Source organism: Crocodylus porosus, unplaced genomic scaffold, assembly GCF_001723895.1.
Source record: "Crocodylus porosus isolate Cpor-Errol unplaced genomic scaffold, CroPor_comp1, whole genome shotgun sequence".
NCBI classification, from domain to species: domain Eukaryota; kingdom Metazoa; phylum Chordata; order Crocodylia; family Crocodylidae; genus Crocodylus; species Crocodylus porosus.
This window is the reverse complement of record NW_017728886.1, coordinates 15,230,885-15,255,113: the sequence shown is the minus strand read 5'-3', so window position 1 is coordinate 15,255,113 and position 24,229 is coordinate 15,230,885. Positions and strand designations below refer to the sequence as shown.

The following is a 24,229-nucleotide window of genomic DNA, read 5'->3' as shown; positions in this document are numbered from 1 at the left end:
TGGAAAGGTCCCATGGACTAGAAAAACATTTCCTCTGAAGTTTATGTGCATAAAAATTGATTGGCAGACCCAGACTTTTAAAACTCAAAATCGGGTTCCCTTCCTGATTTTACTCTGCTGATCCATTTCTTACCCTACAATATTGTCCTGCTTGTTACTGTCCCGACTTCACTTACACTTGTTTCTTTTTTTTATATATTGTTCTCCACCTTTCTAATGTGGCAGGAGCCTTATCTTTTCTCTCCCTGTTCCCTGGAGCAGTACCAGGAAAACCAGAGAGGCAGCTCTGGAGACTCCACAGCAAAAAAAACCTTTTCTTTACCTGTGGTGTCTGACACTCAGCCTCTTGTAATAGGTCTCTGAAGTAGCTGCTCCGGTTTGTGCTCCCTCATCCCTTTCCATCAGGGACTACTTAATTGTCCTGCTTACTCATGTTGAATGTGCACTTTCTAACTGGCAAGCAGATTTTTCCAGTCCTTGATATCATTCTAGTACATTCCTGGTTTTTTTTTTTTAAGGAATAGTATAATTTTTCCCCAAGACAACTGTAAGCTTGCAAATTTCAAGTCAGTGTCACATCCAAAAATTCTGTCATCCAGCAACAAAGTATGAAATGTACAGCCTATGCACTATGTTTAATTTCCCCATTTCATTTATATGCCTGCACATTAATTTTGTATTGTCTTTTTATTTATTTCTACTCTTCTTAGTTGATTGCATGCATAGTACAGTATACAGTGCACATCCTATCTGTAACCTTGAAAAATATTTTAAAAAAATTGGTTGCCTCAGTTCCTTTTTCCACCTCTCCACCCACCCTTACACTTCTGGCTAGCATCCCAGTGCCTAATTGTAAGCTAGAACAGAAAGCAAGCAATTTTCCATTATAAATGACACTATGCTACTTTGTGGCTTGCTGATAGAAATACTGCAGGGTGATGTAGCTGATCTTTACTAAAAGTAGAATAAATGCATTACTTTCCCAGCTCCCTCTTCCATGGATTGGATTCAATAATTGACACGTCTAAATAAAAACAAAACTTGGGTCATCCATACTTGTTCTCAGTGTCTGGCTGTTGTGATCTGTCTCCCTCAGTTTTAGGGAAGTACTGGCCATGATTATCCAAGTTGAATTTTTTACTTAGTATTTTGCATGTTAAGATTATACTTGATGTGTGTTTCTATCTATAAATTGTCTCAATGCATATTTAATTTTTTCTCGTCTTGCTGCGCATCATTGGATTTTATTTTTCTCATCTGCTACAGGGCATAGGCTAAATGCAGAGCAGAAAGGAGTAGTTGTTCTCGTGTGTAAATAACATCCTGGGGATATCATTTTTATAGTCATTTTTATAGTATCTCTGAATTTGTCAACAGTTCACCATGTGAGGTGGGCTTGATTTGGGAATAATAAATATATCGGGGGGTTTTCCCAGGTTGTTTTAGCAAAAAATGAAGCTAAATTTTGTTTTACAGCTAGTTCAACAGTAACTTATTTTGGTGTGCTGTAGTCCATTCTGATTTTTCCCTTCAAAAGGACTGCTTTAAAAATGAATGACAGTTTTTATTTAACATACTTAATTAGTTTCCTATTACTACTCTTCCATGTAATCAGTATTGCTTTCACAGATGTTAAGTAGTGATGAACAGAAGAGATTAGTCCTTGAAATAATGTGTGAAATAATGTGTAGAATTTATTTTATTCTAATGATTGAGGCAGTGGTGGGCTTCCAGATTGCTTTAAAATAGTAAATATCAGTAAAACTTTGTTTAACTGATACTTGTATATACGTGCACACACGCATGCACACACAGTGATGTTTCATATTAATCACATGGATTTGGGGTGTTTCAATCAGATTTTTGGAATAGTCTAAACTTTAAAGCCTGAATATTTTCTTCACCACTTCTATCCAAAAACTGTTAATACGGTTTGTGGAAAATGAAATATGTACAGTTTTTGATTACTCTGAGGTCAAAAAATGTTTGATGAAGTGAGAATCACAGTTGTAATTACAAACTAAAAAACCTTCAGTGGATTTACAGATGAGTTTTAACTCTTTATTTTAAATGTAATACTTGCATTAAAACAGAGTACTAATTGTAAATGAGTGTTTAAATGCTGCAGAAGTATTTGGGTTTTGCATTGACTTCATTAGATCCCCAAACCAGAAGTAATTCGGACTCCTATAATTTGCAATTCAGGCAGTATCTTGTCTGGTGTCTATTCTATTATTATAATTGATTTCTATAATTTGGATAAAGTCCTTTGACATAGTGCAGGTAAGTTAAAATTAGATCATTGTTCCTTTCCCCATGGTTTCATTTGCAATTACATTCTCACTTTTGGATTCCTGATGTGAGTTAATATTCATTAACTTTGCTTATGAACTGTGCATGTTTAGCCCGTATTTTAAGATCACTCTCTCTGTAAGTCGTGTGTGTCAGTGGAATGAACATTAAAATTAAAGATGGTCTTATAGTTAGTTTTAGGATGAAACTTAGCTGAGATCATTAATTATAATAAGCAGCATTAAAACATGCAAAATGGCAACTATTATTGCAGTGAAGGATGCTTATTTAGGATGATAAAATATGGAAGTGGATGAAAGGAAGAGTTGTTGACAATTTTAAACATTTTAAGAAATAAAATTACAAACAATTTTAAGAAGTAAAAATGAATAGGGTACAAACAGGAATACCTAACCTGTTAACTGTTTTACAAGCTATAATAGTGGATGATTAAAAATCTACAGTGGACATACTCTGAGAAGACAAGTAGTAATGTTGTCTTGCTGGATCATTACTGGGGTAACATACATATACATATACACATATATGATTAGCTAAGCACGTTGGAGATCTGGAAAAATATTAGAGGGTTCCAGGGTAATATGTGGTACAAAACTTGGAAACAGAAATAGTATTTCTGTAGAGAGAGAAGTTGCCATGGAAAGCAGAAACTATTTTATTTCAGTCTGACATGTCTGCATGGTTTAGATTTTATCAAATATGAATTTGATTTTATCAGATAAAAACTGTTCATGTATACTGTTTATTTTGTGGTAGTATGATGCACAGTTTCATAGTTAGTAGGGTCGGAAGGGACCTGAGCAGATCATCAAGTCCGACCCCCTGCCATGGCAGGAAAGAGTACTGGGGTCAAAGGCAGCTGCAGCTGGACCTGTGTCCTGGTGCAGGGGGGAGCGCTGCCGGGAGGGAGTGAGTGGAGGGTGGGCAGGGGGTGCGGGTTGGGAATGAGGTGGGCTGGGGGAACTATGGGAGTGAGGGGCACCAGCAGACCAGTGCCTGCTCAGCACAACAAAGCAGCAGGGGGGACAGCTGCAGCTGGATCTACATTCATTCAGGTGAGTGACAGGGGCAGGGGGATGTTGCATGATAAACAAAAACAAAAAACACAACAAACCCCACAACAAAATCAAAAGCCAAACTATATAGGTATTTAGAATTTATTTTATTATAATGCTTGAGGCACTGATAATCTTCTAAATTGCTTTAAAATTGTAACTATATCAGTAAAGCATTATGTTCAACTGATACTTGATATATACATGCGCATATATGCACACACAGAGCATCATTTTAATTGTAGAAATATGTGAATTTGGGGTCTTTTAATCAGATAATTTTGAAATTTTTAATGTAGAAAAACAGGATCCTTGCATAAGATATTTGCAGTGCTGTGGCTTGAAAAGTCCATGAGAAATGCTTAATGACCATGGACAAGGACAGGTGATCATACAATAATGCTTAATAGGTGATTTGAAGCATCTTATAACTATCTAAGAGCCAGTATTACTTCTAATCTAACTGCAGTTTCTACCACAAAGCTTTGTTCTTAATCAAAATAGTCTTTCTGTAATGAATATGTATCCAGTACTTCGTTTAAGTTCTTCAATGTATTTTTCACCAGCATCATCAGTTTTGAACCACAAGTAATTCCCTACTTATTCAAAATAACTTCTGATATATTTGTAAATTTCCTGTCTGTATGAATGCTATTTTTGAAGATGGTCATAATAAAGTTAACATTACTCTATAATCGAACCGTTTTGATGACATGCGTCAAAAGATGGGTATGATCCATGAGCTCAACAAAATATTCTGGCAATATTGATCAATTGTTATGATGTTTAAGAATTACCCAGAATACCTTGAAATACAAGTAAGAGAGTTGTTGGTATGTGAGTCTCATCAGGCAGGCAGCTCAGTTTTTAATTCTGAAGCAGGTATCAATGGGATGTGAGAAGGTGAGGAATTAGTTTTTGAAGATGGAGTCAATAACTTGTATGAGATCCGGAAAAAAGACTACAGCCTCCTGGTCAGATGCAAATAAAAGAAGATTCTTGTGCCCTAATACTATTGCTAAGGGATTCTAACCTGGTACAAGCCACACATGCAGACATGCACACACATACTGGCGTTTCATTTTGATTGTGGAAGTATCAGAGAATGTTGGAATTTTTAACAAAGAAAACAAGGGATCCTGCATAAGATATTTACCTAATATCCTTCACAAATGAAAAATGGGTCAATAGGGTCAATTTAAAATCTGACCAAATTTTATGGCTGCCTTGCAGCAGTATCCACAGTCACTTTGTCTAGTTCCAGTTTTATCCATGACCTAATTTTACTTAGACTTTTCAAAGTCCATCAACTAAACTTCAGTAAATGTTAAGAAATCCTTTTTGGAAAGAAAAAACGACTGCTGTATGCTGTTCTGTAGCAACCTCCACATGATAGCATCTGATAAGGTAGGCTGTAGCCTATGAAAGCTCATGCTTCTCTTCACAAGTTAGTCTGCAAGGTGCTCAAAGTGGCATCTCTTGCTCTGTGCGCCATAGACAGTTCAAGGCACAAATTGGCCTGATCTGTTGTTCATGTGTTCACAAAAACCAAACCAATCAGTGATGTTGTGATTATCTTTGAATTTGAAGGACAAACAGTCTATGAGGTGCCATACTAGTTAGTCTTCTTCATGCCTCTCAAAATTAGACCTATTTCATGAGTTCCAAGAAGAATCCATTCTCAGGACACTTGGTAGTTGAGGAAGACCATGCCTGCTTCTTCAGAGAATGAATAGTAGAGAGGAAAACTGTTGCCTATGTCTTGTGAAGAAAGAAATCTTGGGTCTGTCCATTCCTTCTATCCATGAGGTTTTAAGAGGGGCTCAGAAGGTCCTCTCTGTCTTCAAGAAACACTGCTTTGCGTTCCTAGACTACTTGGTAAAATGCATGTTATCCCGCTATAATAATCAGAGTTATGGGAGAACAAAAATTAGGTTCTGATCGTTATTAGTAGGAAATGTTAAGATTTTTATCAATGTTTAAGGCCTATCCCACATGAATGAAATACTGACTGAGGAGAATTCTGCATTGTGTCCTTAATAGCTTTAATTAGAAACTTGGGCAAAGTGGTGGGAGAGATTTGGTACCTTGGCTTAGTCTTCTCGCCTGATCTCTAACCAGAGGGTTGAAAAGGTCTTTTGATTCTTTGTCCTCTTCCCTTACTTCAGCAAGTCCAGACCAGCAGGCGAGGAGCTGTTTAGAGACTGCAGTCTGTGCTGCATCAGCCAAGTACAGATGTTTAAGACTTCTAAGACCTCTCCCCCTTCATTCTTGGATAGATACCAAGATCCTGTGGGAACTTGATTTTCTGGCAGACTATCATCTAATGATTGCTTAGACAAGAGGGCAGTAAGGGTGAGGGGGATGTTCTAAGGACAGAAGAGACGAAATAAAGGGGGAAGAAATTTCCCACTTTGCAACTTGAGGGTTTCAAATAGGCTTTCAGTGCAGGTGTATGCCTGTAAAGGCAATGTAAGTCAAAATCCCTCTGACAAATTCTGACCATGCTGGGGTTGGGGAAGAAGGGACTTGTACTGAAAGTCCTTGAAGGAGAGCAATTTAGCAAATGAGAGAATGAAATACAAAAATGTTAATGAATATTCAAGTTTAATGTTAAGGGTGACAAGAAGAAGGTTAGGCCGTCACAGTAATACTAATTCTTAGTCTAATTAGTAATACATATGTTCTCTGAATTTAACATTGCATTAGTATAGGCATTCACACTTTACAGTATATGCAAACATGTTTTAGAAAGCTTTTTACGTATGTGTAATCTGTGTGTGTCCTGTGAGCAGTGTCTCATCAGTTGTAGAGCACTTAAGAAGTATGATGTAATGGATGTTACTGCGGCAGCAAGATGTGGCCAGACTAAGAATGAGCAATACTCCAGGCGTACACTTGAGGGCTCTGTAGACTGTGAGGAATGATGCAGAAGCAATTACAGTTGAAGACTGTTTTAAGTAAATTGGTGCATTGTACCTATGCAGGATTTAATGTTGGCTGGGCTATTTGGCTATTTGCCATAATTGGCTTTCCATTCCCTTGATTGGAATCACAGATAAAAATTTGCTAATCCACTTTCTCAGCTGAAAGTATTAGAAACGTAATATATCTTTTTAAAATGTCCCAGGAAAATCATAAGGTATAAAGATTTTTTTATGGAAAATGAGAGTGGTGTAAACTGTTAAGCTGAAGTAATTTTAAACAGTTTTCTGTGGTTTTAGGGAGAAGGGGGTCCTGGGATTATAAAGCCATAAGAACTTGCTTTTTCCCTTGGATGTAAAAAGGAAAGAAATGCATCTCTCACATGCTCTTAATATATACATATACAAATGGAGTTATTTAATTTAATTTGCTTAGTGTCAGAAGCTTTCTATTTAAAATGAAAATCTGTTTAATTTTCTCTAGGGAATCCAAGCACGCATTTTGGAAACAGTTGTTATGCTTATTCTTCTTGCACTGCTTATCCTTGGAATAGTTTGGGTAGCTTCAGCTCTCATTGACAATGATGCTGCCAGTATGGAATCTTTATACGGTATGGACTTTTTTAAAAAGCAGTTTTGCAGTTTATAGCGTTGAACTGGATGTTTGCAATTAAAATACATTTATAGTAATTCTCTGTACTGCTCCTTTTTACAGGGGGGAGGGGAAAGGGATGAGAAGGGATTGCATTTGTTTGACCAGTACCTCATTTTTTCCTTCAGCTAGTGTTTGTAAATGTCCTCAGTATATTGAAGAAATTCAGTAGTCTTGTGGACAGTGTCTTGTGTATTTAACGTTAGAGCAAGTTGCAAATACTGTCAAAGCTACTTAAACAGGGTTTTTTCCCCCCTGCAAAGCACCAAGGATTTCATAAACTGTCTAATTCTTTGTTTTATTTATAAAATATTATTGTTTAATCTTAGAAGAAAGAATGGCATAATGAAACAGCATAATTTATTTTGTGTGGGACTGGTATAAACTTCCCATTTTTACTATCTGTTAGTTTAAGCATTTCAACTTAAAGCATAACATCTAAGATTTAAGAGTCTAAAGCTGTGCTAATTTTCCTTACAGATCTTTGGGAATTCTACCTCCCTTATTTATATTCCTGTATATCACTGATGGGCTGTTTATTACTTCTTTGTAAGTATTTCTGTGACTCTTTTAGAAGAAAAGTAATATTTTAATTCATGAGTGATAGTTCAGTAGGTATAACCTAAACATGAAAGAAGAATGAATTAGAGTTACTGTGACACTTTCTCAAATGCTTTTTTCTACTTTAGTGTGAGAGGAAAGGATTTCTTAGAGTGATATCTTTTATTGGACCAACTGTGTAGTTGAGATAGTTAGACAAGTTTTCACAATCAAGACATTCTTCATGAGGTCTGACCAGAACAAGCACAATATAGTAAAAGATGAGTATACAGTTGGTTGATCCAATAAAAAAAATACAATCTTAATAAGTCCTTGCCTCTCATGCAGTTTCTGAACAATCACATCTACATCACTCTTACACTTTTCTACTTTAACTCTTTATAGTAGTAGGTTAATCTAGTGTCTAAAGTTTCAAGAACCAACATGTTTCCTTAAATGCTCCTAAGGAGCCTTACATGATCCAACGGACTGCTTGGGGCTGGTGGGGAGCAGGAGGTGGGCAGTAGGGCAGAGTGTCATGTATGTGCACATATGCACATGCATGTGACTGGCACTACACCCAGTCAGTGCAGTGGAGAGCAGGTCCTGCAGCTCCCTGTGGGGAAAAGGTGTCACTGAGAGTGAAGGGGGGGAGCCATGGCAACATGTTGCAGGGATATGGGGGGGCATGTGCCCCCACAGCTTTGTGTCTACAGTGGGGCATGGGGATGCAGCCTGGCTGAATCATTACTAGAAAGGAGCCACTTCTGTGGGCTGGCAGGTGGGATCTGACCTACATGGCCACTAAGGTGAGGCACTTTGCCCACCTGGCAGCAGTGGAAAGGGAGGGCACAACTCTGCGCTACCATGGCACCTCACCTTGACAACCATAGTGATGTGGAGTTGTCACCCTGCTGCTGCCAGGCAGGCAGGAGGCACCTCACCTTGGCTGGAGTGGCAGTGTGGTGCTTCTTCCTGTGCTGGGTCTTGCTTGATTTGGCTGTGGAGGCAGCTCCTACCTGGTGCTGGTCCAGCCAGGCTGCAGCCCTGTGCTGTGCTGTGGACACAGAACTCAGGAGGGGCATGCCGCTCTCTGCCCTCCCTCCATGCTCCCCTGATGTGTCACTTAAGGTGTTACCTATGCCCATACCCTACCTTCCCCACACACCCACCCCCTTCTCCACACACACTGGGGGGCTGGGGCCTAGGGGTGGGGGACATGTGTTTGGGGGGTGAGGGTCTGCAGCAGGGCTGGGGGGGGTGGCAGAGGACTGTGGGTCAGGAGTGAAGGACAGCAGCAGGGCCAGAGGTCTGCGGGTCAAGAGTGAGGGGCACCAGCAGGGCTGGTGGGAGTGAGGGACAACAGGTTGGGCAGGGGCAGAACATCAGTGTATTAGGACTGCTCAGCTCCACGAAGCAGCAGTGGCAGCGGGGACAGCTACAGCTAGACCCACATCCTGGGGAGTGAAGGGGGAAGGAGGAGCTCTGATTTTTTCCATGATAAACCAAAATTAAATGTCAAAATATATAGGTATTTAGAATTTATTATATTGTAATGATTGAAGCACTGGTAGGTTTCCAAATTGCTTTAATATTGTAAATATATCAATAAAACTTTTGTTCAACTGACACACCCATGTTTCCTTTTACTCGTGGAAAAACATGGATTTCGGGTTTTTTGACTAGGCTTGGCTGCTGGCTCATCTTGATGTCCAGCCGTGTAACTACATGTAGCCTGTCATTTTTCCATCCCTGCAGGTGTCTCTGGAGCCTGTTTTATCCTCTCATTTTAGATCCTAGTGATATTCCAAACAAGAATGAAATTTGGGCTAAGTTCTTTTTTGCCATTTATCAGGATGCCCTTCCTACAAAAACTGTCATAAGCTTCAGCTGCCCTCCAGGTTATAAATGCAACCAATAATTTTGGCAGTGTTGCAATTGGAGGAGGATGAGAGTGCAGAAATGTTCAACTCCACAGCCCTTTAACTGTATGATATGCAAAGAGTGAGATTTTTAATGTCTATTGTAAAATACTATTTAATGACATTAGATTTTAAAAAGGAGCTCAGTTCATTTTTCTGTTACTCCAGAGTTCTGATCAGCCATATCTACTTTCAAGAGTCATATGCATATAAAATAGTATGTTCAAGATTTGAATATAGCTTCACCATATCTTCTATCCTTTTTATTCCCCAGTATGCACACCAGTGGGGCTTTCACGGATGTTTACAGTGATGGGCCAGTTGCTGGTGAAGCCAACAGTAAGTACTATGTATTTCTGGACTCTTGACAATCTCTTGACAGTAAAAAATGTAATAAATAGCTGTCTAGATGCATTTCTTTCTAGAAATGTTTGAGATACTGTATTACAAAACTATTTCATAATGAGTGTGTCATGATTTTTTGGCCCAGTCTAGCAAAAATCAATGCATGTTCTTGATCTTTTGTGAACAGTTCATTCATTTAAATAGTTACCATTCATGTGTCTCATTGACCATATGTATGAATCAAGTATGATCAAGGCCTGAATTCCTCCTATTAGGAATAATGATACAATTTTCCACATTTTACTTTTAAATGACAATCTCCTGAGTTTGTGAACCATGTGTATTATTCTTCAGTTACTGGTATTGTGGAAAACCAGACAGTAACTTTGCTGTCTCTAGTTCCTCTGAGTGTTAATATTTAATATAGAAATAGTGATGAGTGAATAAAACTTCTTGACTTCATGGCTTCATGAAGCTTTCTTCATGGAGAAAATAAGGTTTATGGAGAAGACTAACATTATTTTTCTCCATCTGAACTGAATAATTTGATGCAATAATGTAGGTGAATTACATGTTACTAATATTAACACTACTATCTAACATGCAGAATGCTGTGTGAAAGTGGTGGCATGATAGCCTTAATTTTCACAATTTCTGATTGTATGTGTTGAAATTTGTAACTGTAAATAGGCATTAGAGTTTTTAGTTCTGTTTCATACTATTTTAGGGAATTGAACTGACTGTCAGAACCCTTTAAGTGGCAATGTGGAAAGCAAAGGAGCATTGTACAGCTAATAAGTTTTAAACTCTCTGAGTAGCGTACTATAGTCATGTGTCTGTTTTTTCCTCGCATTATGTAGTTTGAAATTTCATATTGTGTGAAATCATCTGTACCTAAACCTCATGTTCAGTGAGGAAGAATCAGTTTGTAAAAACAAGTCAGCCATCTGTGAAGTTATAGTCCATTAGCCATTTTTAATTTTTAGTGCAAACATTATTTTATATTTGCATATTTTAAATTACTTTATATTTGCATTCTTAAGATTTAATTTTTCATTCATACTCCCTCACAACAAGATCATCTTTGGACTGAGACTGAGCATAAAAATTTTCAACCCAAAAGAAAAACTTACGGGAAAATTAAACATGTAAAAATGACATGTGATGCAGTTGAATAACTTTAGCTATAACAAATATTGTAACACTTAAGTACTGTTTTGCACAATGTTCTTGGCATACTAGTAATATATGGACTTTCTTAAGAAAGGAAGTTTTGAGGTGGAACCAAAAATTCAGCCAAAGAAGATGCACAAATGAACGTTTATCAGTTGGTATTTATGTTTCTAAACGCAGATCCTTGAAGACCTGGATGAAGAGATATATATCATCACCTTAGAGGAAGAAGCAATTCAGAGGAGGCTAAATGGTACATATGTTGTGATGCTGCTTTAGATATGTAAACTAAAGAAAGTAGTGCTTCATAGTCATGTTTGGCCATAAAATAAGTAAGTTTGATTACCTTTGAACAGAAAATGGAGGTTTTCAGACTTCCCGATTATTACTGTGCTTCTGCTTCATACATTCACTTGCACAGGACCATTGTATTTTCCAGACTTGAATATAAGTGATAGATTAATAGGCAGAAAGCCAGTACTTTACCTGTCTTAGATTCCTTAATAAAATGTAAATAGATTTTTAAAATGCTCTGTGAATATATGTTACTATCATATGAATATATATTAATGTGTGTTAGTATCATTAGATATATACCTACTGGTAAGAGGTAAGATTTCTGCAGTTTGCCAGTTTAAGAGATTATCATTTGGTTGGGTAATTCTTGTTATTTAAAAAAAATATTAGTTTATATTCTGCAAACAGAGCATTTTCCATCCAAGCTCTAACAGAGAATAATATAAGTATCAATTATAGTAGTTTTGATTGGTAACAATGGAGGATAGTGGCCATCTTTAGTACTTTCTATCTGTAAAGACTCTATGGGGAGATAATAACTTTAATTGCCAAAAAACACCTATGGCTTTCAGCTCATTAAGGATATTGGGAAATTGCAGCCATTAACAGGCCCCAAATCATTAAACTAAGCAATCTTTTTCCTTTTTTTCTTTTCTTTTTTTTTTTTTTTTTTTTTTGGCACAAAGCAGTTTGATTTTTTTATCCCTTTGCTTCTCAAAACAAAAAGAAAATTGAAAAATACTCTAAAATGCTGGATTTTTAATGTCATGATTTCACAGCTCTGTCTTCTTATACCTGGGGAGCTTGAGAGAGAAGCTCAGAGCTCTGCTTAGATCGCATTATTAGTGGTGGTTATTAGGGACAATTTCTCCTTATCTTTGTTCATTCAAAAAGACAAAGCATAAATGGAGTTATGCATGTTGTTTCTGAACTCTGTTCTGTTCTCCCCACTGTGTTTTCAAATAGCCAGATATTCTTTACTTTCTGGTGGAAATACAAGTAACATCAGTAGTGTGAAGGAGGTGGGGAGCCAGGGCAGCAGCCCTGGTTACCACCTTAGCAGGATAGAAGATGCAAAAACAGCTGCTGCTGCAGGTTATGACAGGCTGCACCACTGTTGCTGGCAGCTGTCCCTACCCAGGGCACAGAGCTGCCCTGTTACACCCGAGTCCCATGCTTTTCCTTGGGCATTTGGGGTTGGTTGAGCATGTACTGTAGTATAGTATTTATATCAGCTGTGGTTTTTTGAACCCAAAGGTGGGTTTAGTGAATCTCCTTTGAAGCTACAGTGGGGTAATTAGAATTGTTCCAGGTTTTTTATGTTAGCTAGCAACTGTAAAATATTTATTGTCATAGAAATGATACTTATGGTATATGGAGAAACTGTTTATGGAAAAATGACTTGTTAGCTGTTCAGGTATCCATTACAAGTGGCTTAGAACAGGGGCATCAAATTTACCCAGACCTGCGCCAGTGTGTGGCCTGGATCAGGCTGCATCTGAGCCGTGTGCAGGAGCGCGGCTGGCATGTGGTGCATGGGGCTGAACTGGCCATGTGCACACCACGTGGCAAAGTGGGCCATCACAGGGCACATCTTGCATGCGGCAACCCTCTGGAGTGGTCTTGCATTCTGGCTCCTACATCCAGACCAGCCCTAGAGCCAGCACTCGGGTCCAGTCCAGTGCGGGTGGCACATGTAGTACGTAACCTGAACCATCCTCCTGTGCTGGTTGTAGTGTCCACGGCACTGGGTCCAGCCCATACACCAGCCCAGCCCTGCATATGGCCTGCAGGATTAGTCCAAGACCCAGGGGCCAGATTCTAGGGCTCCAAAGGCCAGATCTATCCTGCAGGTCTTATGTTTGACACCCCTGAGTTAGAAAAATGGCAGCCATTCGCCAATGGAATATAAGAAGGCTTATGGTTTTTCTGCTAATAACTTTGGGACTCTTGTCCATATTATACATTGTTAGTATAATTTATTCCCAGTAGAGTTTACATGGTGCTGTGCTTATCTTCTTCAAGTATAATATAAATATTGTAGGGGCATTTACTGAATACTATAAAAATACAGGAAAAATAATAGAACCACGCATAGACATTTGAATAAAATAATTCTGAGGCTAGAGCATCTTCCTAATTTAAAAATGGAACACCGGTAAATTATTTCTGTTCCCGGATTTCCCAACAGTTCTGTCTTCTGCATGTGGGAGACTGTAAGCTCTCTAGAGGAGAACCATCATTTTTTATCCAATGCCATTTTTCAAGCTAAACTATTAAAATCCACAGACTACAAAGAAACACCTAAGTAAAATGTACTTATATAAAACAGGTGTTATAATTAGGAATGTACAAGTGATCAATTTTTTTTTTTCAGTATAGTATCCTCATTTTAAAAAAGGGATTTGTTTTGGTTTGAACTAGACTAAAAAGCCACGAGCTTAAGGTTTTGTTTTGTGTGTTTTATTTCTTTCCATTTTGGCAAGAAAAAAAAGTTTTGTTTTAAATCTTTCTTTAACCTAAGAATTTTTGCTTCCAATTCCATGCATTTTTAACTGAAGCAAATTAAACGAAAGGCTAGAATTATGTACCACTGACAAGAATGGTGATGCTTTGGTGGTGGCAGTGGTGAAGGTGACTCTCTCCATCTCAATATAGCTTAGAGGTCTGCCTGAGAGAATATGAACCCAGAGCTCACTCTTCCTAGGAAAGAGTTGCAACCACTGTCATATAGATTATTTGAGGGGTCGATTTGCTCTCAGAAGCCACTTCACCTTGCTTGGACTTCTGAGGTATTCTTGGAGTAGGGAATGGGATGCCTGTTCCAGCTCAGGGATTATCGTTACCGGTAGGCTATTACAGTCTCTCTCAATGAGTATTTGAGTATTTAATGTGAGTAAAACAGTTTCAACACATCCTAGGACACCTTATAACCTGGTGGTTGGGTATTCTCCTGGTAACTGGAAAATTGCTAAAGGAGGGCATTTGAATCTGTCTTGTACATTGTGAGTGGCATTGCCACCACCATATAAAGAGTTGCATGGGAATTATATTTGTGAAGAACTTTTGTAGTATTTGGTTGAAGAAGCTTTTTGCAGTACCAAATTTTACAGTACAAGCCTTTTGTAAATTATTAATAAAGTACTTTTAAAACAAATGCATCTGTGGCAAGTGCTAAATTGTTGAAGTTCTGGTCTTTCAACTCTAAAGGAGGTATCTTTTACTACTCACAAGTAAAAGCTAAAGTAGAATATAGTCTTCACTGAAATGAAGCAGCTTTTGGCCAGGATGGACTTGCAGGCGCTCCTCTTTCAACTGGCATGTAGTAATGGCGCAATTGGGGTCTGATCCCTGATTCGAAAAGTTTTCCTCCTGCCATGCATGTGTGGCATGGCAGGAAGTGGGGATCACATCTTGTCACAGCACTGAATTGAATGTGTGCTAGGGGCCATGGATTTCTTGAGTGTTGATGCCTTTGCAGTATTAAAGACAATGCATTGCAATAATTATGGTATAGGAACGCTTTTAAGTAGTGATAATATTAAACGTACTTTTCCTAATTAATAGATTATTTGAAACAAGCAGCCTTCCTAGCCTAGCGATGTAGCAATAAAGTATTCTGAAATATTTATTTCATTTGGTGTTAAGAACTGATGTTCAGGATTATATTGCATTTGACTACATTTTTTATAAAGCCTCATATATTTCAAAAAGCATCTCATTATAACATTACATCATTTTAATTATGAAAATGAACTTTCATAAACTTTTACAAGTAAATTTTTAGACGTCTCAGTACAGTACAGGAAGTTGTATAGGTTTAACATTTCTGTTCTCTGTCCTAAAGTTTTAAGCTACTGAGGAAATACTAGGTTTAGGAAAGTGTGTGTTTCCAGAATATTAGGTTTCACTACCCACATCACTCCTACAGCAGAAGAATAAAGCTGGGACTTTTTTATATTAAAAGAAAAAAAGTTGCCTTTAGCTATTAGTTTTCCTGAATCCAAAGAGACGGGTGGGGTAGGATCAAAAATCCTTACTTGATCAAAGTTATTGGCTCAGAAGGTATCCTTACGTATGTAAGAAAGATGAAAGGTGTTGTTTTTATTGCACGCTAGTAACAGTGTAATTTTGAACTAATTGGTGTTGAACTGCCAATCACCTAGGGGGAATGCAAATAGATACTCTTACAATTTCCTTTGAGGTACTGAAATCTTATGTTGGGGCTGGAAGAAAAACAGAATAATACCGTTAAATTGACCTTAAATGAGCTGCTTTGTGGCTTTCTTGGAGAATCCCTTCTAACTTTTCATTACTAGTCCAAACAAGTTTCGTCTACCAATTTGATTTATTGGCTAGACAATGCTGACATTGAACTTTGTGCATGCTTGAAATAAAGTTTAATACATCAGGGTTTTAAGCATTTAGCTGCATCCTTTCCAAATACCATTTTGACTGATCTAAAATCTTGCCTGACTCTCTCCCACTCTCTCATAAAAATTTCTTTTGTATAGCAAGCTGCTGTCAGTTTTAAGTAAAACTAGAAGAGCGGTGTTATGTGGAAGACTCTGGATCTCTGTTGGTGTTAGATATTAAGGTCCTAATGCAGTTGCTGTTGACGTCATTGGAAAGGTTCCCATTGATGTCAGCAGAAGCTGCCTCAAGACCTTACAGCCTATACTAAAATAAAAATACATAGCTCCTGAACAGAGCTTTTCTTCAATCCAGAAGCTTATTATGAATAAAAATAACTAAATGCTGACTTTATGTACAGAAATGTAAGGGTGAAATGTCATTAAAGTCAGTGATAGGCTTTCCAGTGACTTCCTTGTAGCCAGGATTTCACCCTGTGAGTATTTGATGAGTTATTAGTCAGATATTTTGTAAAATATTAACATGATGGTTAAACAAAGGAGCATAGGACCAGAAGGCACTATGGACCATCAAATAAAGTCGCAAACCAGCATTGAAATAATACGGCAATTCAAACACTTTTAGAATTACAATTACTTAACATAATTTCTAATTTAAAATGACTAATTACTTGTTCTGATTAACTTCCAAAAATTTTGAGAAATGAACTCTAATCTTCACAGAATTTAGAAAATAGCCGTGTGAGTCTGAAGTCAGGCAGAAGGCAAGGCAGGATGGCCTCTTAAAGACTTAGTTTGTTCAGAAAGACATCTGAACAAATTAGTCTTTAAGGGCACCTATACATGTGCAGCGAGGCTGCTCTGACATGCTGTAATTACAGTGCGTCTACTGGAGCATGGTAATTACTGTGCTCCAGCAAACTCCAGCATCTCATGTATCAGCATCCTTGCACTGAAAAATGGCGGTGGGGGTACTTTAACTAAAGCTTGTTTGATGAACTTTAGCTGAAGTGCCCCTGCTAGTATTTTTCAGTGCGGGGACGCTGATACATGACACGCTCCGAGTGCTTTAATTAGACCATCTCTCGAAGCCGCTCTTAATTAAAGTGTTTCCCCCCCTTCCCCAATTCCCAGAGCATGTGTATACATGCCCTAAGGTGCCATCCTGCCTCACAGAGAATGTAGATTAAAATGAAGAGATTTGGGGAGAGGGTGGAGGAAACAAACTTTCTACACATTTTGCTTATTGTTCAGTTCCTATTACAAGACCTTCATACTTCTTGAGATGAATGTAGCCCTCAGATATAACCATGTCAGTACTGTCAGTAGGAGTCGTTAATGCTTACATAACTTCAGCATCAGCTTTTCCTCTCTAAGGAAGAGCTATGTTATAGCAACAAAATTTTGTATGAAAGAGTATAATGGGTCTTGTACCCCACTACTGAAGGAGAGAGGAAGCCAAGGATCAGCTGGCTGGCTCCAGCCTCCTGGGCAAACTGATAGTGAGAGAAGGCCTTTGCATAAAATGGCCACCTGTCTCAGGTGTGATTAGGGATTGATAGGCCTGGGGAGGAGGTAGTGGGTCTGGTGACCCAGATTGAGATGGATAATCCTAGGACCTGAAGCAAGGGAGAGAGTCTGACCCTGCAGACTGCAGGAGGCAGAGCTCAAGGAATGAGTGGGGCCTGACCAAACAAAGAGGAAGGCCTCCAGGCTGCAGGGAAACTGCAAGAATCCTCTGCATCACTAGGCATCCAGAGAAGTAGTTTGGGGCCTTGCATGGTAGTTTTGCCACAGTGTGGTGTTAGCCCAGGCCGGGGAGCCTTTGTTTGAGAGCAGATATACTCCTCATTTCATTTGTGTTTAAGTGCTGAAGGACCTGGTTGCAGCTGTAGGGGCAATGGAGACCACTTACAAGGGTGCCAAGGGAGCACCAGGTCCTAGACCAAGGGTGGGCAAAATACAGCGTGCAGGCCAGTTCCGGCCCACCAGATCCAGCCTGTGGCTACCCCTGTAGTGTTCCACATGGGGCAGAGTCCCACCTGCTCCTGGTAGGGCAGCCCACACTGTGCTGTTGCCGGCACCCACAGGTCCAGGCCCCCACCAGTGTACAGCTTCTGGAGGGGCTGTTCCCAGTGCAGCTGCAGCCGGCCAAATGCTGCTTTGCTCCCCTTTTCTCCAGCAGGAGCTGCCCAGCTGAAGCTTCCCTCCCTCCTTCAGTGCCTGCCTGTCCAGAGCAGCACAGCAGGGACAGGAGCTGGAGGAGGAGCTGCTGCTGGATGTGAGGGGAGCAGAGCACCACCTGGCCGGTTACAGCCACACCAGGAACAGCCCCACTAGAAGCTGCATGCATTGGCCAGAGCCCTGGCTGGTAGGGCTGTTCTGCTCCTCTCAGCTGCAGCTGCTGCGTCTGCTTCTGCCCCTGCTATGCCTCTCAGGATGGGTGGGGGTGAGGGAGGGGGCGGGAAGTGGAATAGGTGGAAGGTGGCCAGGAGCTAGAGCTGGAGCTCCATGGGCTGGGCAGGAACTGTCTGGCAGCTGCTGACTAGGTGAGCTCTGCTGCACGTGTCCAGTCCGTCCGTCCCTCCCTCCCTCCCCTCATGTCACATTGGCTCCCAGGCAGCCCCGCCCCCACACGCTCACACCCCCCCTCCACACATCACTCGCCCTGCCTACAGGGTAGGGTGTGCCTGTCCCGCTCTTAAACACTGCCCCCCACCCACCCAAAGTCCCATAGGGAGTTTTGGTGAGTTTTTGGGGGAGGTGTTGACCTAGCCCACAACAGCTCATCAAACATCCCTATGTGGCCCTTGGGTCCAAATAATTGACCACTCCTTGTAAACCCTTCAAAGGGTCTAGCACTGCTGTTAGCAGAAGGACTGGTGTTGGACAGAAAAGACTGGGAGTTCAAGCCCAGAGCTTGCAAGGGCAAGACCAGAGGCTGAGGGGCCCAGACCTCATGAGGGTGGGGCTGGAGCTGGGACCCAGGAGTCTATGGTCCTGAGACAGTGGACCTCAGGTGGAGGGGTCCAGCCAGAGTAAAGTGGGTGAAGGCCAGAGGGCCTCAGCCCAGACAAGGGCCTAATACCCAATTGCCCACCTTTGCTGGGGGCAGCCTTCCTATCCAATCATAACATGAAGGTGTGGCAGGTGAGACAACAGAGTGGGATCCTGCGAGGCCAGAGGAGGCAAGCAAGGTGGGATCCAGGCAGTCTTTGCCACCCCAACATTGGACCCAGTAAAAAGAGGCACGGTAACTTAAAACAAAAATTAAATCCTTTTTCCTAGTAAAAATAGTGCTTGAAATGCATAAGAACATTGCCATATTAAAACAAGATAGCAACTTCAATATGTAGTAGCAAAACATTAAAGGTGTATTAGAGATCTGTCTCTGGTAATTATGTTGTGTTACCATATTACCTTGCAAGCCTTGCTTTACTAGGTGCTATAGAAAATCAACCAAAAAAAATCTTTCTCAAAGAACTTATTCTGTAAGTCTAAGACAACAGACACACAGATAGTTGTAGATTACAAGGAAACAGTGGAAAAAGATTTGTTCACATGATAGGCAATGGTTTTAGTACACCATTTGCCTAAGCACTGTTTAGTTTTTGTATGTATTGTGGCAAAAAAATTCAAGGAGGTATTTATTTTTGGATAGCTCCTTCCAAGTGCAAGCAACAGTGCCTGAGAGGTTCTAGTTTGAAAACTTTTAAGTGTCTGAAAGAGAGTGGCCTTATTGGCTAATTGGAAATGGGAGTTCACATTTTGATAGTGCATGGGAGATAAAGGTGGGGGCGGGGGAATAAGTCATGATGGGTATTGGAAGTGAAAAGTAGCTAATGCTTGATGCAGGAGAGCAGTGGGAGGGAATAGAAGGATGGAAATAGAGACATGATATGGAAAAAACAATAGCCTGCAATGGTCTTTGTTTGCAGCATTGTGAATGCATATAAGAAGAGCAAGATTGTGTTTGATAGAGCTACAGAAATCAAGTGGGGCAAATATTCAACATGCAGTTTGATAATTTGAACAAGAGGTTTAGTTCTGTGGAAAAACAGACTATGCAGAAGGAAACTGCAAGGCTGGATGTGATGACTTGGGGATCAGAGTTGAAGATGATGCAGCCTAATGTTTTGGGCCTATGACAGGCAAAGGCCAAGAAAAGACCAGATTGAGAAAAGTTGGGAGGAGAAGAGTAAGAACTACTTGTTGGCCAAGTTAGATTTCTGTTGGTGGTGCTGGATCAAAGTTTTCAGTTGGACAAAAGGAGATGCGTCTAGCTCTACATCAAACCTATCTGTAGTTAACATACAGATGAGATTATTCAGAAATAAGATGTAGAAGAGAAGGGTCAAAGAGAAGAACTCTACATAACCTTCACAGAAATTTGGAAAATAAATGAGGATCCTTCAAAGACGATGCTGAAGGTATACAAGCAGGAGGAGAACCAGGAGAAGATAATAACAGAAACCAGGAAAAGACATGATATCAAGAAGAGCAAGGCTGGCAGCATTTAAATTAGATGTCAGGAAGGAGAGACTTTTGACGAGAGCAATTTCAATGGAATAAGCTCAAGGAGTAGAAGCTGCATCGGAGAAAGTCGGGGTGAAGTTTGAAGAGAGAAACTGTAGACAGCAGTTGTAAGAGGCTTCAGACCTGAGGTAGATGGGGCAGTTGGAAGGGCAAATAGAGTAAAGAAGGATTTTTAAGATGGGAGAGACAAAAGCATGATTGAGGCGTGGCAGGACAGGAGCCAGAGAAGAGTGAAAAGTTGAAAGGAGTCATCAAAGAAGAGATGAGTGTGGACACACAAAATTAGGAGATGGGATGGGCTACTAGAGGGATTTGGAGAAAGTAGATTTTGGGATGGGCAAGTAGAGGGATTTTGATAAGGTGAACATTTTAATACTTGAGTGTGTTTACAGAGGTGGCTGATGTGATTGCAGAGCCATTGGCCATCATCCTTGAAAACTCATGGCAATCAGGAGAAGTCTCAGATGATTGGAAAAGGGAAAACATAGTGCCCAATTTTAAAAAAGGTAAAAAGGATCCAGGGAACTACACCTCAGTCCCTGGAAAAATCATGGAGCAGATCCTCAAGGAATCCATTTCCAAGCACTTGGAGGAGAAGGTTATTAGGAACAGTCAACATTGATTCACCAGGGGCAAGTCATGCCTGACCAAACTGATTGTCTTCTATGATGAGATGACTGGCTCTGTGGATGTGGGAACACTGGTGGATGTGGTGTACGCTGATTTCTAGCAAGGCTTTTGATATAGTCTCCCATAATATTCTCACAGGGAAGCAAAGGAAGTATGGGCTGGATGATTGGACTCTAAGGTGGATAGAAAACTGGCTGCAGCATTGGGCTCATAGGGTAGTAATCAATGGGTTGATGTCTAGTTGGCAGCCGGTATCAAGTAGAGTGGCTCAGGAGTTGGTCCTGTGGCTAGTTTTGTTCAGCGTCTTCATCAGTGACCTGGAAGATGGTATAGAGTGCACCCTCAGCAATCTTGCAGGTGACACCAAGATGTGGGGACTAGTAGATATGCTAGGGGGTAGGGCTAGGATTCATAGTGACCTAGACAAATTGGAGGATTGGGCTAAAAGAAATCTCATCTCATGATGTCTAACAAGAACAAGTGCAAAGTCCTGCATTTAGGACAGAATAATCCCATGCACCAGTACAGATTGGGGGCTGACTGGCTGGGCAGTGGCTCTGTAGAAAAGGACCTGGGGGTTGCAGTGGACAATAAACCGAATACGAGCCAACAGTGTATCCTTGTTGCCAAGAAGGCTAATGGCATACTGGGCTGCACTGGTAGGTGTGTTGCCAGTAGGTCTAGGGAAGTGATAATTTTCTTGTTAGTGCCCATCACTCCTCCCTGTCCCCTCCAACTCCAACCCTGCTGGAGGGTTGCTGGAGTGGAGTGAAGCCCAGCTCCCCAACCTGCCTGCTCCAGGCTTAGGTGGGAGGGGAGCCAGCTCTCCGCCACTGCGTGCACTCCTAGGGGATGGGGGGACTTGTGCCCCACAGATCTGTGGGCGGGGCTGGGACAGGGGTGGGTTGCCCATTGTAGTCTTGGGCTCTCTGCCCTGCTGCCTTCCCGCAGGGCCTCCGCAGCCCAGCAGCTGTGACCCAGAGCCACACGAGGAAGCTGCTAGCCACTGTAAGCTCCCTGCCTACGTAGAAGCAGCGGAAGCAGTGCTGTGGGGTTGTACCCTTTGCTGCAGCTGTGTGGGCAGTGGATGTCTTGCCAGGGCAGTGCAGGGCTTGGAGCGGCAACGAGCCTCTCCATGTGGCCCCCGCTGTTCCCTGCAGTGCCGGATTACAACCTCTGGGCTGTGGAGACCCTGGGAGAGGGCAGCGGGGCAGGGAGCCTGAGCCCGCAGCAGGCAGCTCACCCCCATCCCATGCATGGATGTGGGGGGCACAGGTCCTCCCTGCCTCCCTGGGTGTGCGTGCAGTGGCAGGGAGCTAGCCCTTCCACCCTGCCCCCCGGTTAAGCTGCCTGCAGTCCCATCCTACTCCCTGCCAGGGCCCTGTGGTTGCATGTTGTGGCCCCGGGCCCCAAGCCTCATGCACCGCCCAGCTGGGCAGCAGGCCCAGGCCCAGCCCCAGCCATGCCCAACTCCTTCCCTCCCTATGGGGGCCTCAGTGCTTCCCCCTCCCCACCCCACCCTCACTTACCTGTGGGAGCTGCTCTCCTGGCTGCCTGGTGGTCATGTGCATATACATGCATGTGGCATCCCCTGACTGACCGCCTTCCTCCTGCTGTCTCCCAGGCCCTTGCAGGCTGGAACTCTGCCAGCTGGTAGAGAGCTCTTTGCAAAACTGCAAAATCTGTGGGTTTCTCCAGTAAAATGAGAAAGCTGAGGTTTCTTCCGATAACAGGTAAAATCTGTAGTTTTCTCCATTTTTCCCATGGGAAACAGACATCCTGGATCCCTGAGCATCATCTTGGAAGCTGAAGTCACTGAGTGAGGAGGACAGCCAAGAATTGGAACTGGAAATTGGGTGGACAGTAGATGACATGGAGATGCAAAGAACTCAGCTGTAAAGGCAGCTTTGTTAGGAAAAGGGAATGTGTGAATTTGCCATGATCTAGTGAGGTACCCAGTATTGTTCTGTTGCCAGTGTTCATTGTACACAGAAGCAAAAAGAAAGCCATTATATCTCCTTGAAACAGCTTTGGTCAGTCTTATAAGCATTTGGTATGCATCATCTTTAAATGGAATTTCAGAAAGCTACGAAATACTTTGAAAGGCCATCAGAGCGTGTATTGCAGTATTTGCACCATGATATAACATAGGTCAGTGCTTCCCAAACTTTTTCTCATCATGACCGCATTTATGTCCCCATTTCCTCAGCATGACCCCTCATTCCCAACCTACAGCCTCCCACCCCTGTGACCCCATCTGCTGATGTTGCGACCCCATTTGGGGCCATGACTCACAATTTGGGAATTGCTGCCATGGGTGCTGAGACAACAGATATGGTCGTTTCTATGCACTGTCAGATTTTCTCTTCTTGAATCTGTAACACCACCTCCTTTTCCTCCTGTCTTTCACACTTTGCTTAGAGGATCCCCATCAGGTTCCTCATGGGGCACTTTGGTCTGGAGGACTTTTTTTGATAAAGAGAGCAAGAAGATCCCCAGTCAGACTTATATTTGTTATCTGCAGCTCTCCAATGAACCATTTGCCATTGGTTTAAGGAAAAATATTGTTGCTATAATAAGTATACTAAAAACTGTTTTCATAATGTATCTTGTGGGATTCATTTTAGTGGTCTCTCAAAAACATAAACGAAAGAAACCCCGATGTCTGTCTTTTGATTAGGTTTATCTTCTGCTGTGGAGTACAGTACAACAGAGCTGGAATGGGAACTTGAAAGTGTGAAGAGCACAAAAACAAAGCTAGGTATGGGTTTGATTAGTAGTGTGTGTCTGTGAAACTTGTTATAAAATAGCCAAAATATATGAAATGTGCCAAAATACCTTGCAGTTGACTGATATAAATTTATTATTGTAATTCTGTGCCCTGTGCATGCGGCGGCTGTGTGTACGCATGCATTTATCAGTAACATTGGCTACACTGGCGGAAAAAAGCCAGTTGCCAATGATGTTAATTTTCCTTTTATCAGTGCCGATCCAATATACCAGATATATCGGTGCATCTCCTGTTTATTAGCTTAGCTCACAATATTCAAGACACTGCAGCAGTTGTTATCAATTCAAGGTTAGGAAAATGCCTTATGCTAGATATCAAAGTGGTAAGTAAAAGTGGATTTTTAGACTCCATAGTGATATCTAATACCTATTAAAATAAGTATAGGCATATATGTTGACTAACCCTAAACCAGCATGATGTGGAATCATATAAGTGTTTTGTGTTCAAGAGTATGTCAAGATGTGGTTTAAAAAAAAAAAAATTCACGGTACAATTTAAAACTGCAAAATTGCATCATACCAGGAAGATACCAGCTAGTTAGTACTCCTTTCACTCAAGTTGATGTAGAAGGTTACCTACAATTGAAATCTACAAAATAAGCCCATTATAGAAAGCAATAACATACTTTTTTGCCACCCAAGACAACTGGTGTAAGGTTCTAAGTCTCCTATTTTCCTC

General features: G+C 41.1%; 1 protein-coding gene across 1 annotated transcript in view; it reads left to right on the top strand.

Annotated features, from left to right (window-relative positions):
* LMBR1 (limb development membrane protein 1) overlaps nucleotides 1-24,229 on the top strand; it is a 105,410-nt gene that overhangs the window by 54,483 nt on the left and 26,698 nt on the right. Inside the window, exons 6-10 of the mRNA XM_019530552.1 lie at nucleotides 6,777-6,903; nucleotides 7,425-7,493; nucleotides 9,681-9,745; nucleotides 11,105-11,177; nucleotides 23,441-23,521. Of these exons, the coding sequence (XP_019386097.1) occupies nucleotides 6,777-6,903; nucleotides 7,425-7,493; nucleotides 9,681-9,745; nucleotides 11,105-11,177; nucleotides 23,441-23,521 (415 nt within the window). The remainder of the gene's footprint in view (nucleotides 1-6,776; nucleotides 6,904-7,424; nucleotides 7,494-9,680; nucleotides 9,746-11,104; nucleotides 11,178-23,440; nucleotides 23,522-24,229) is intronic.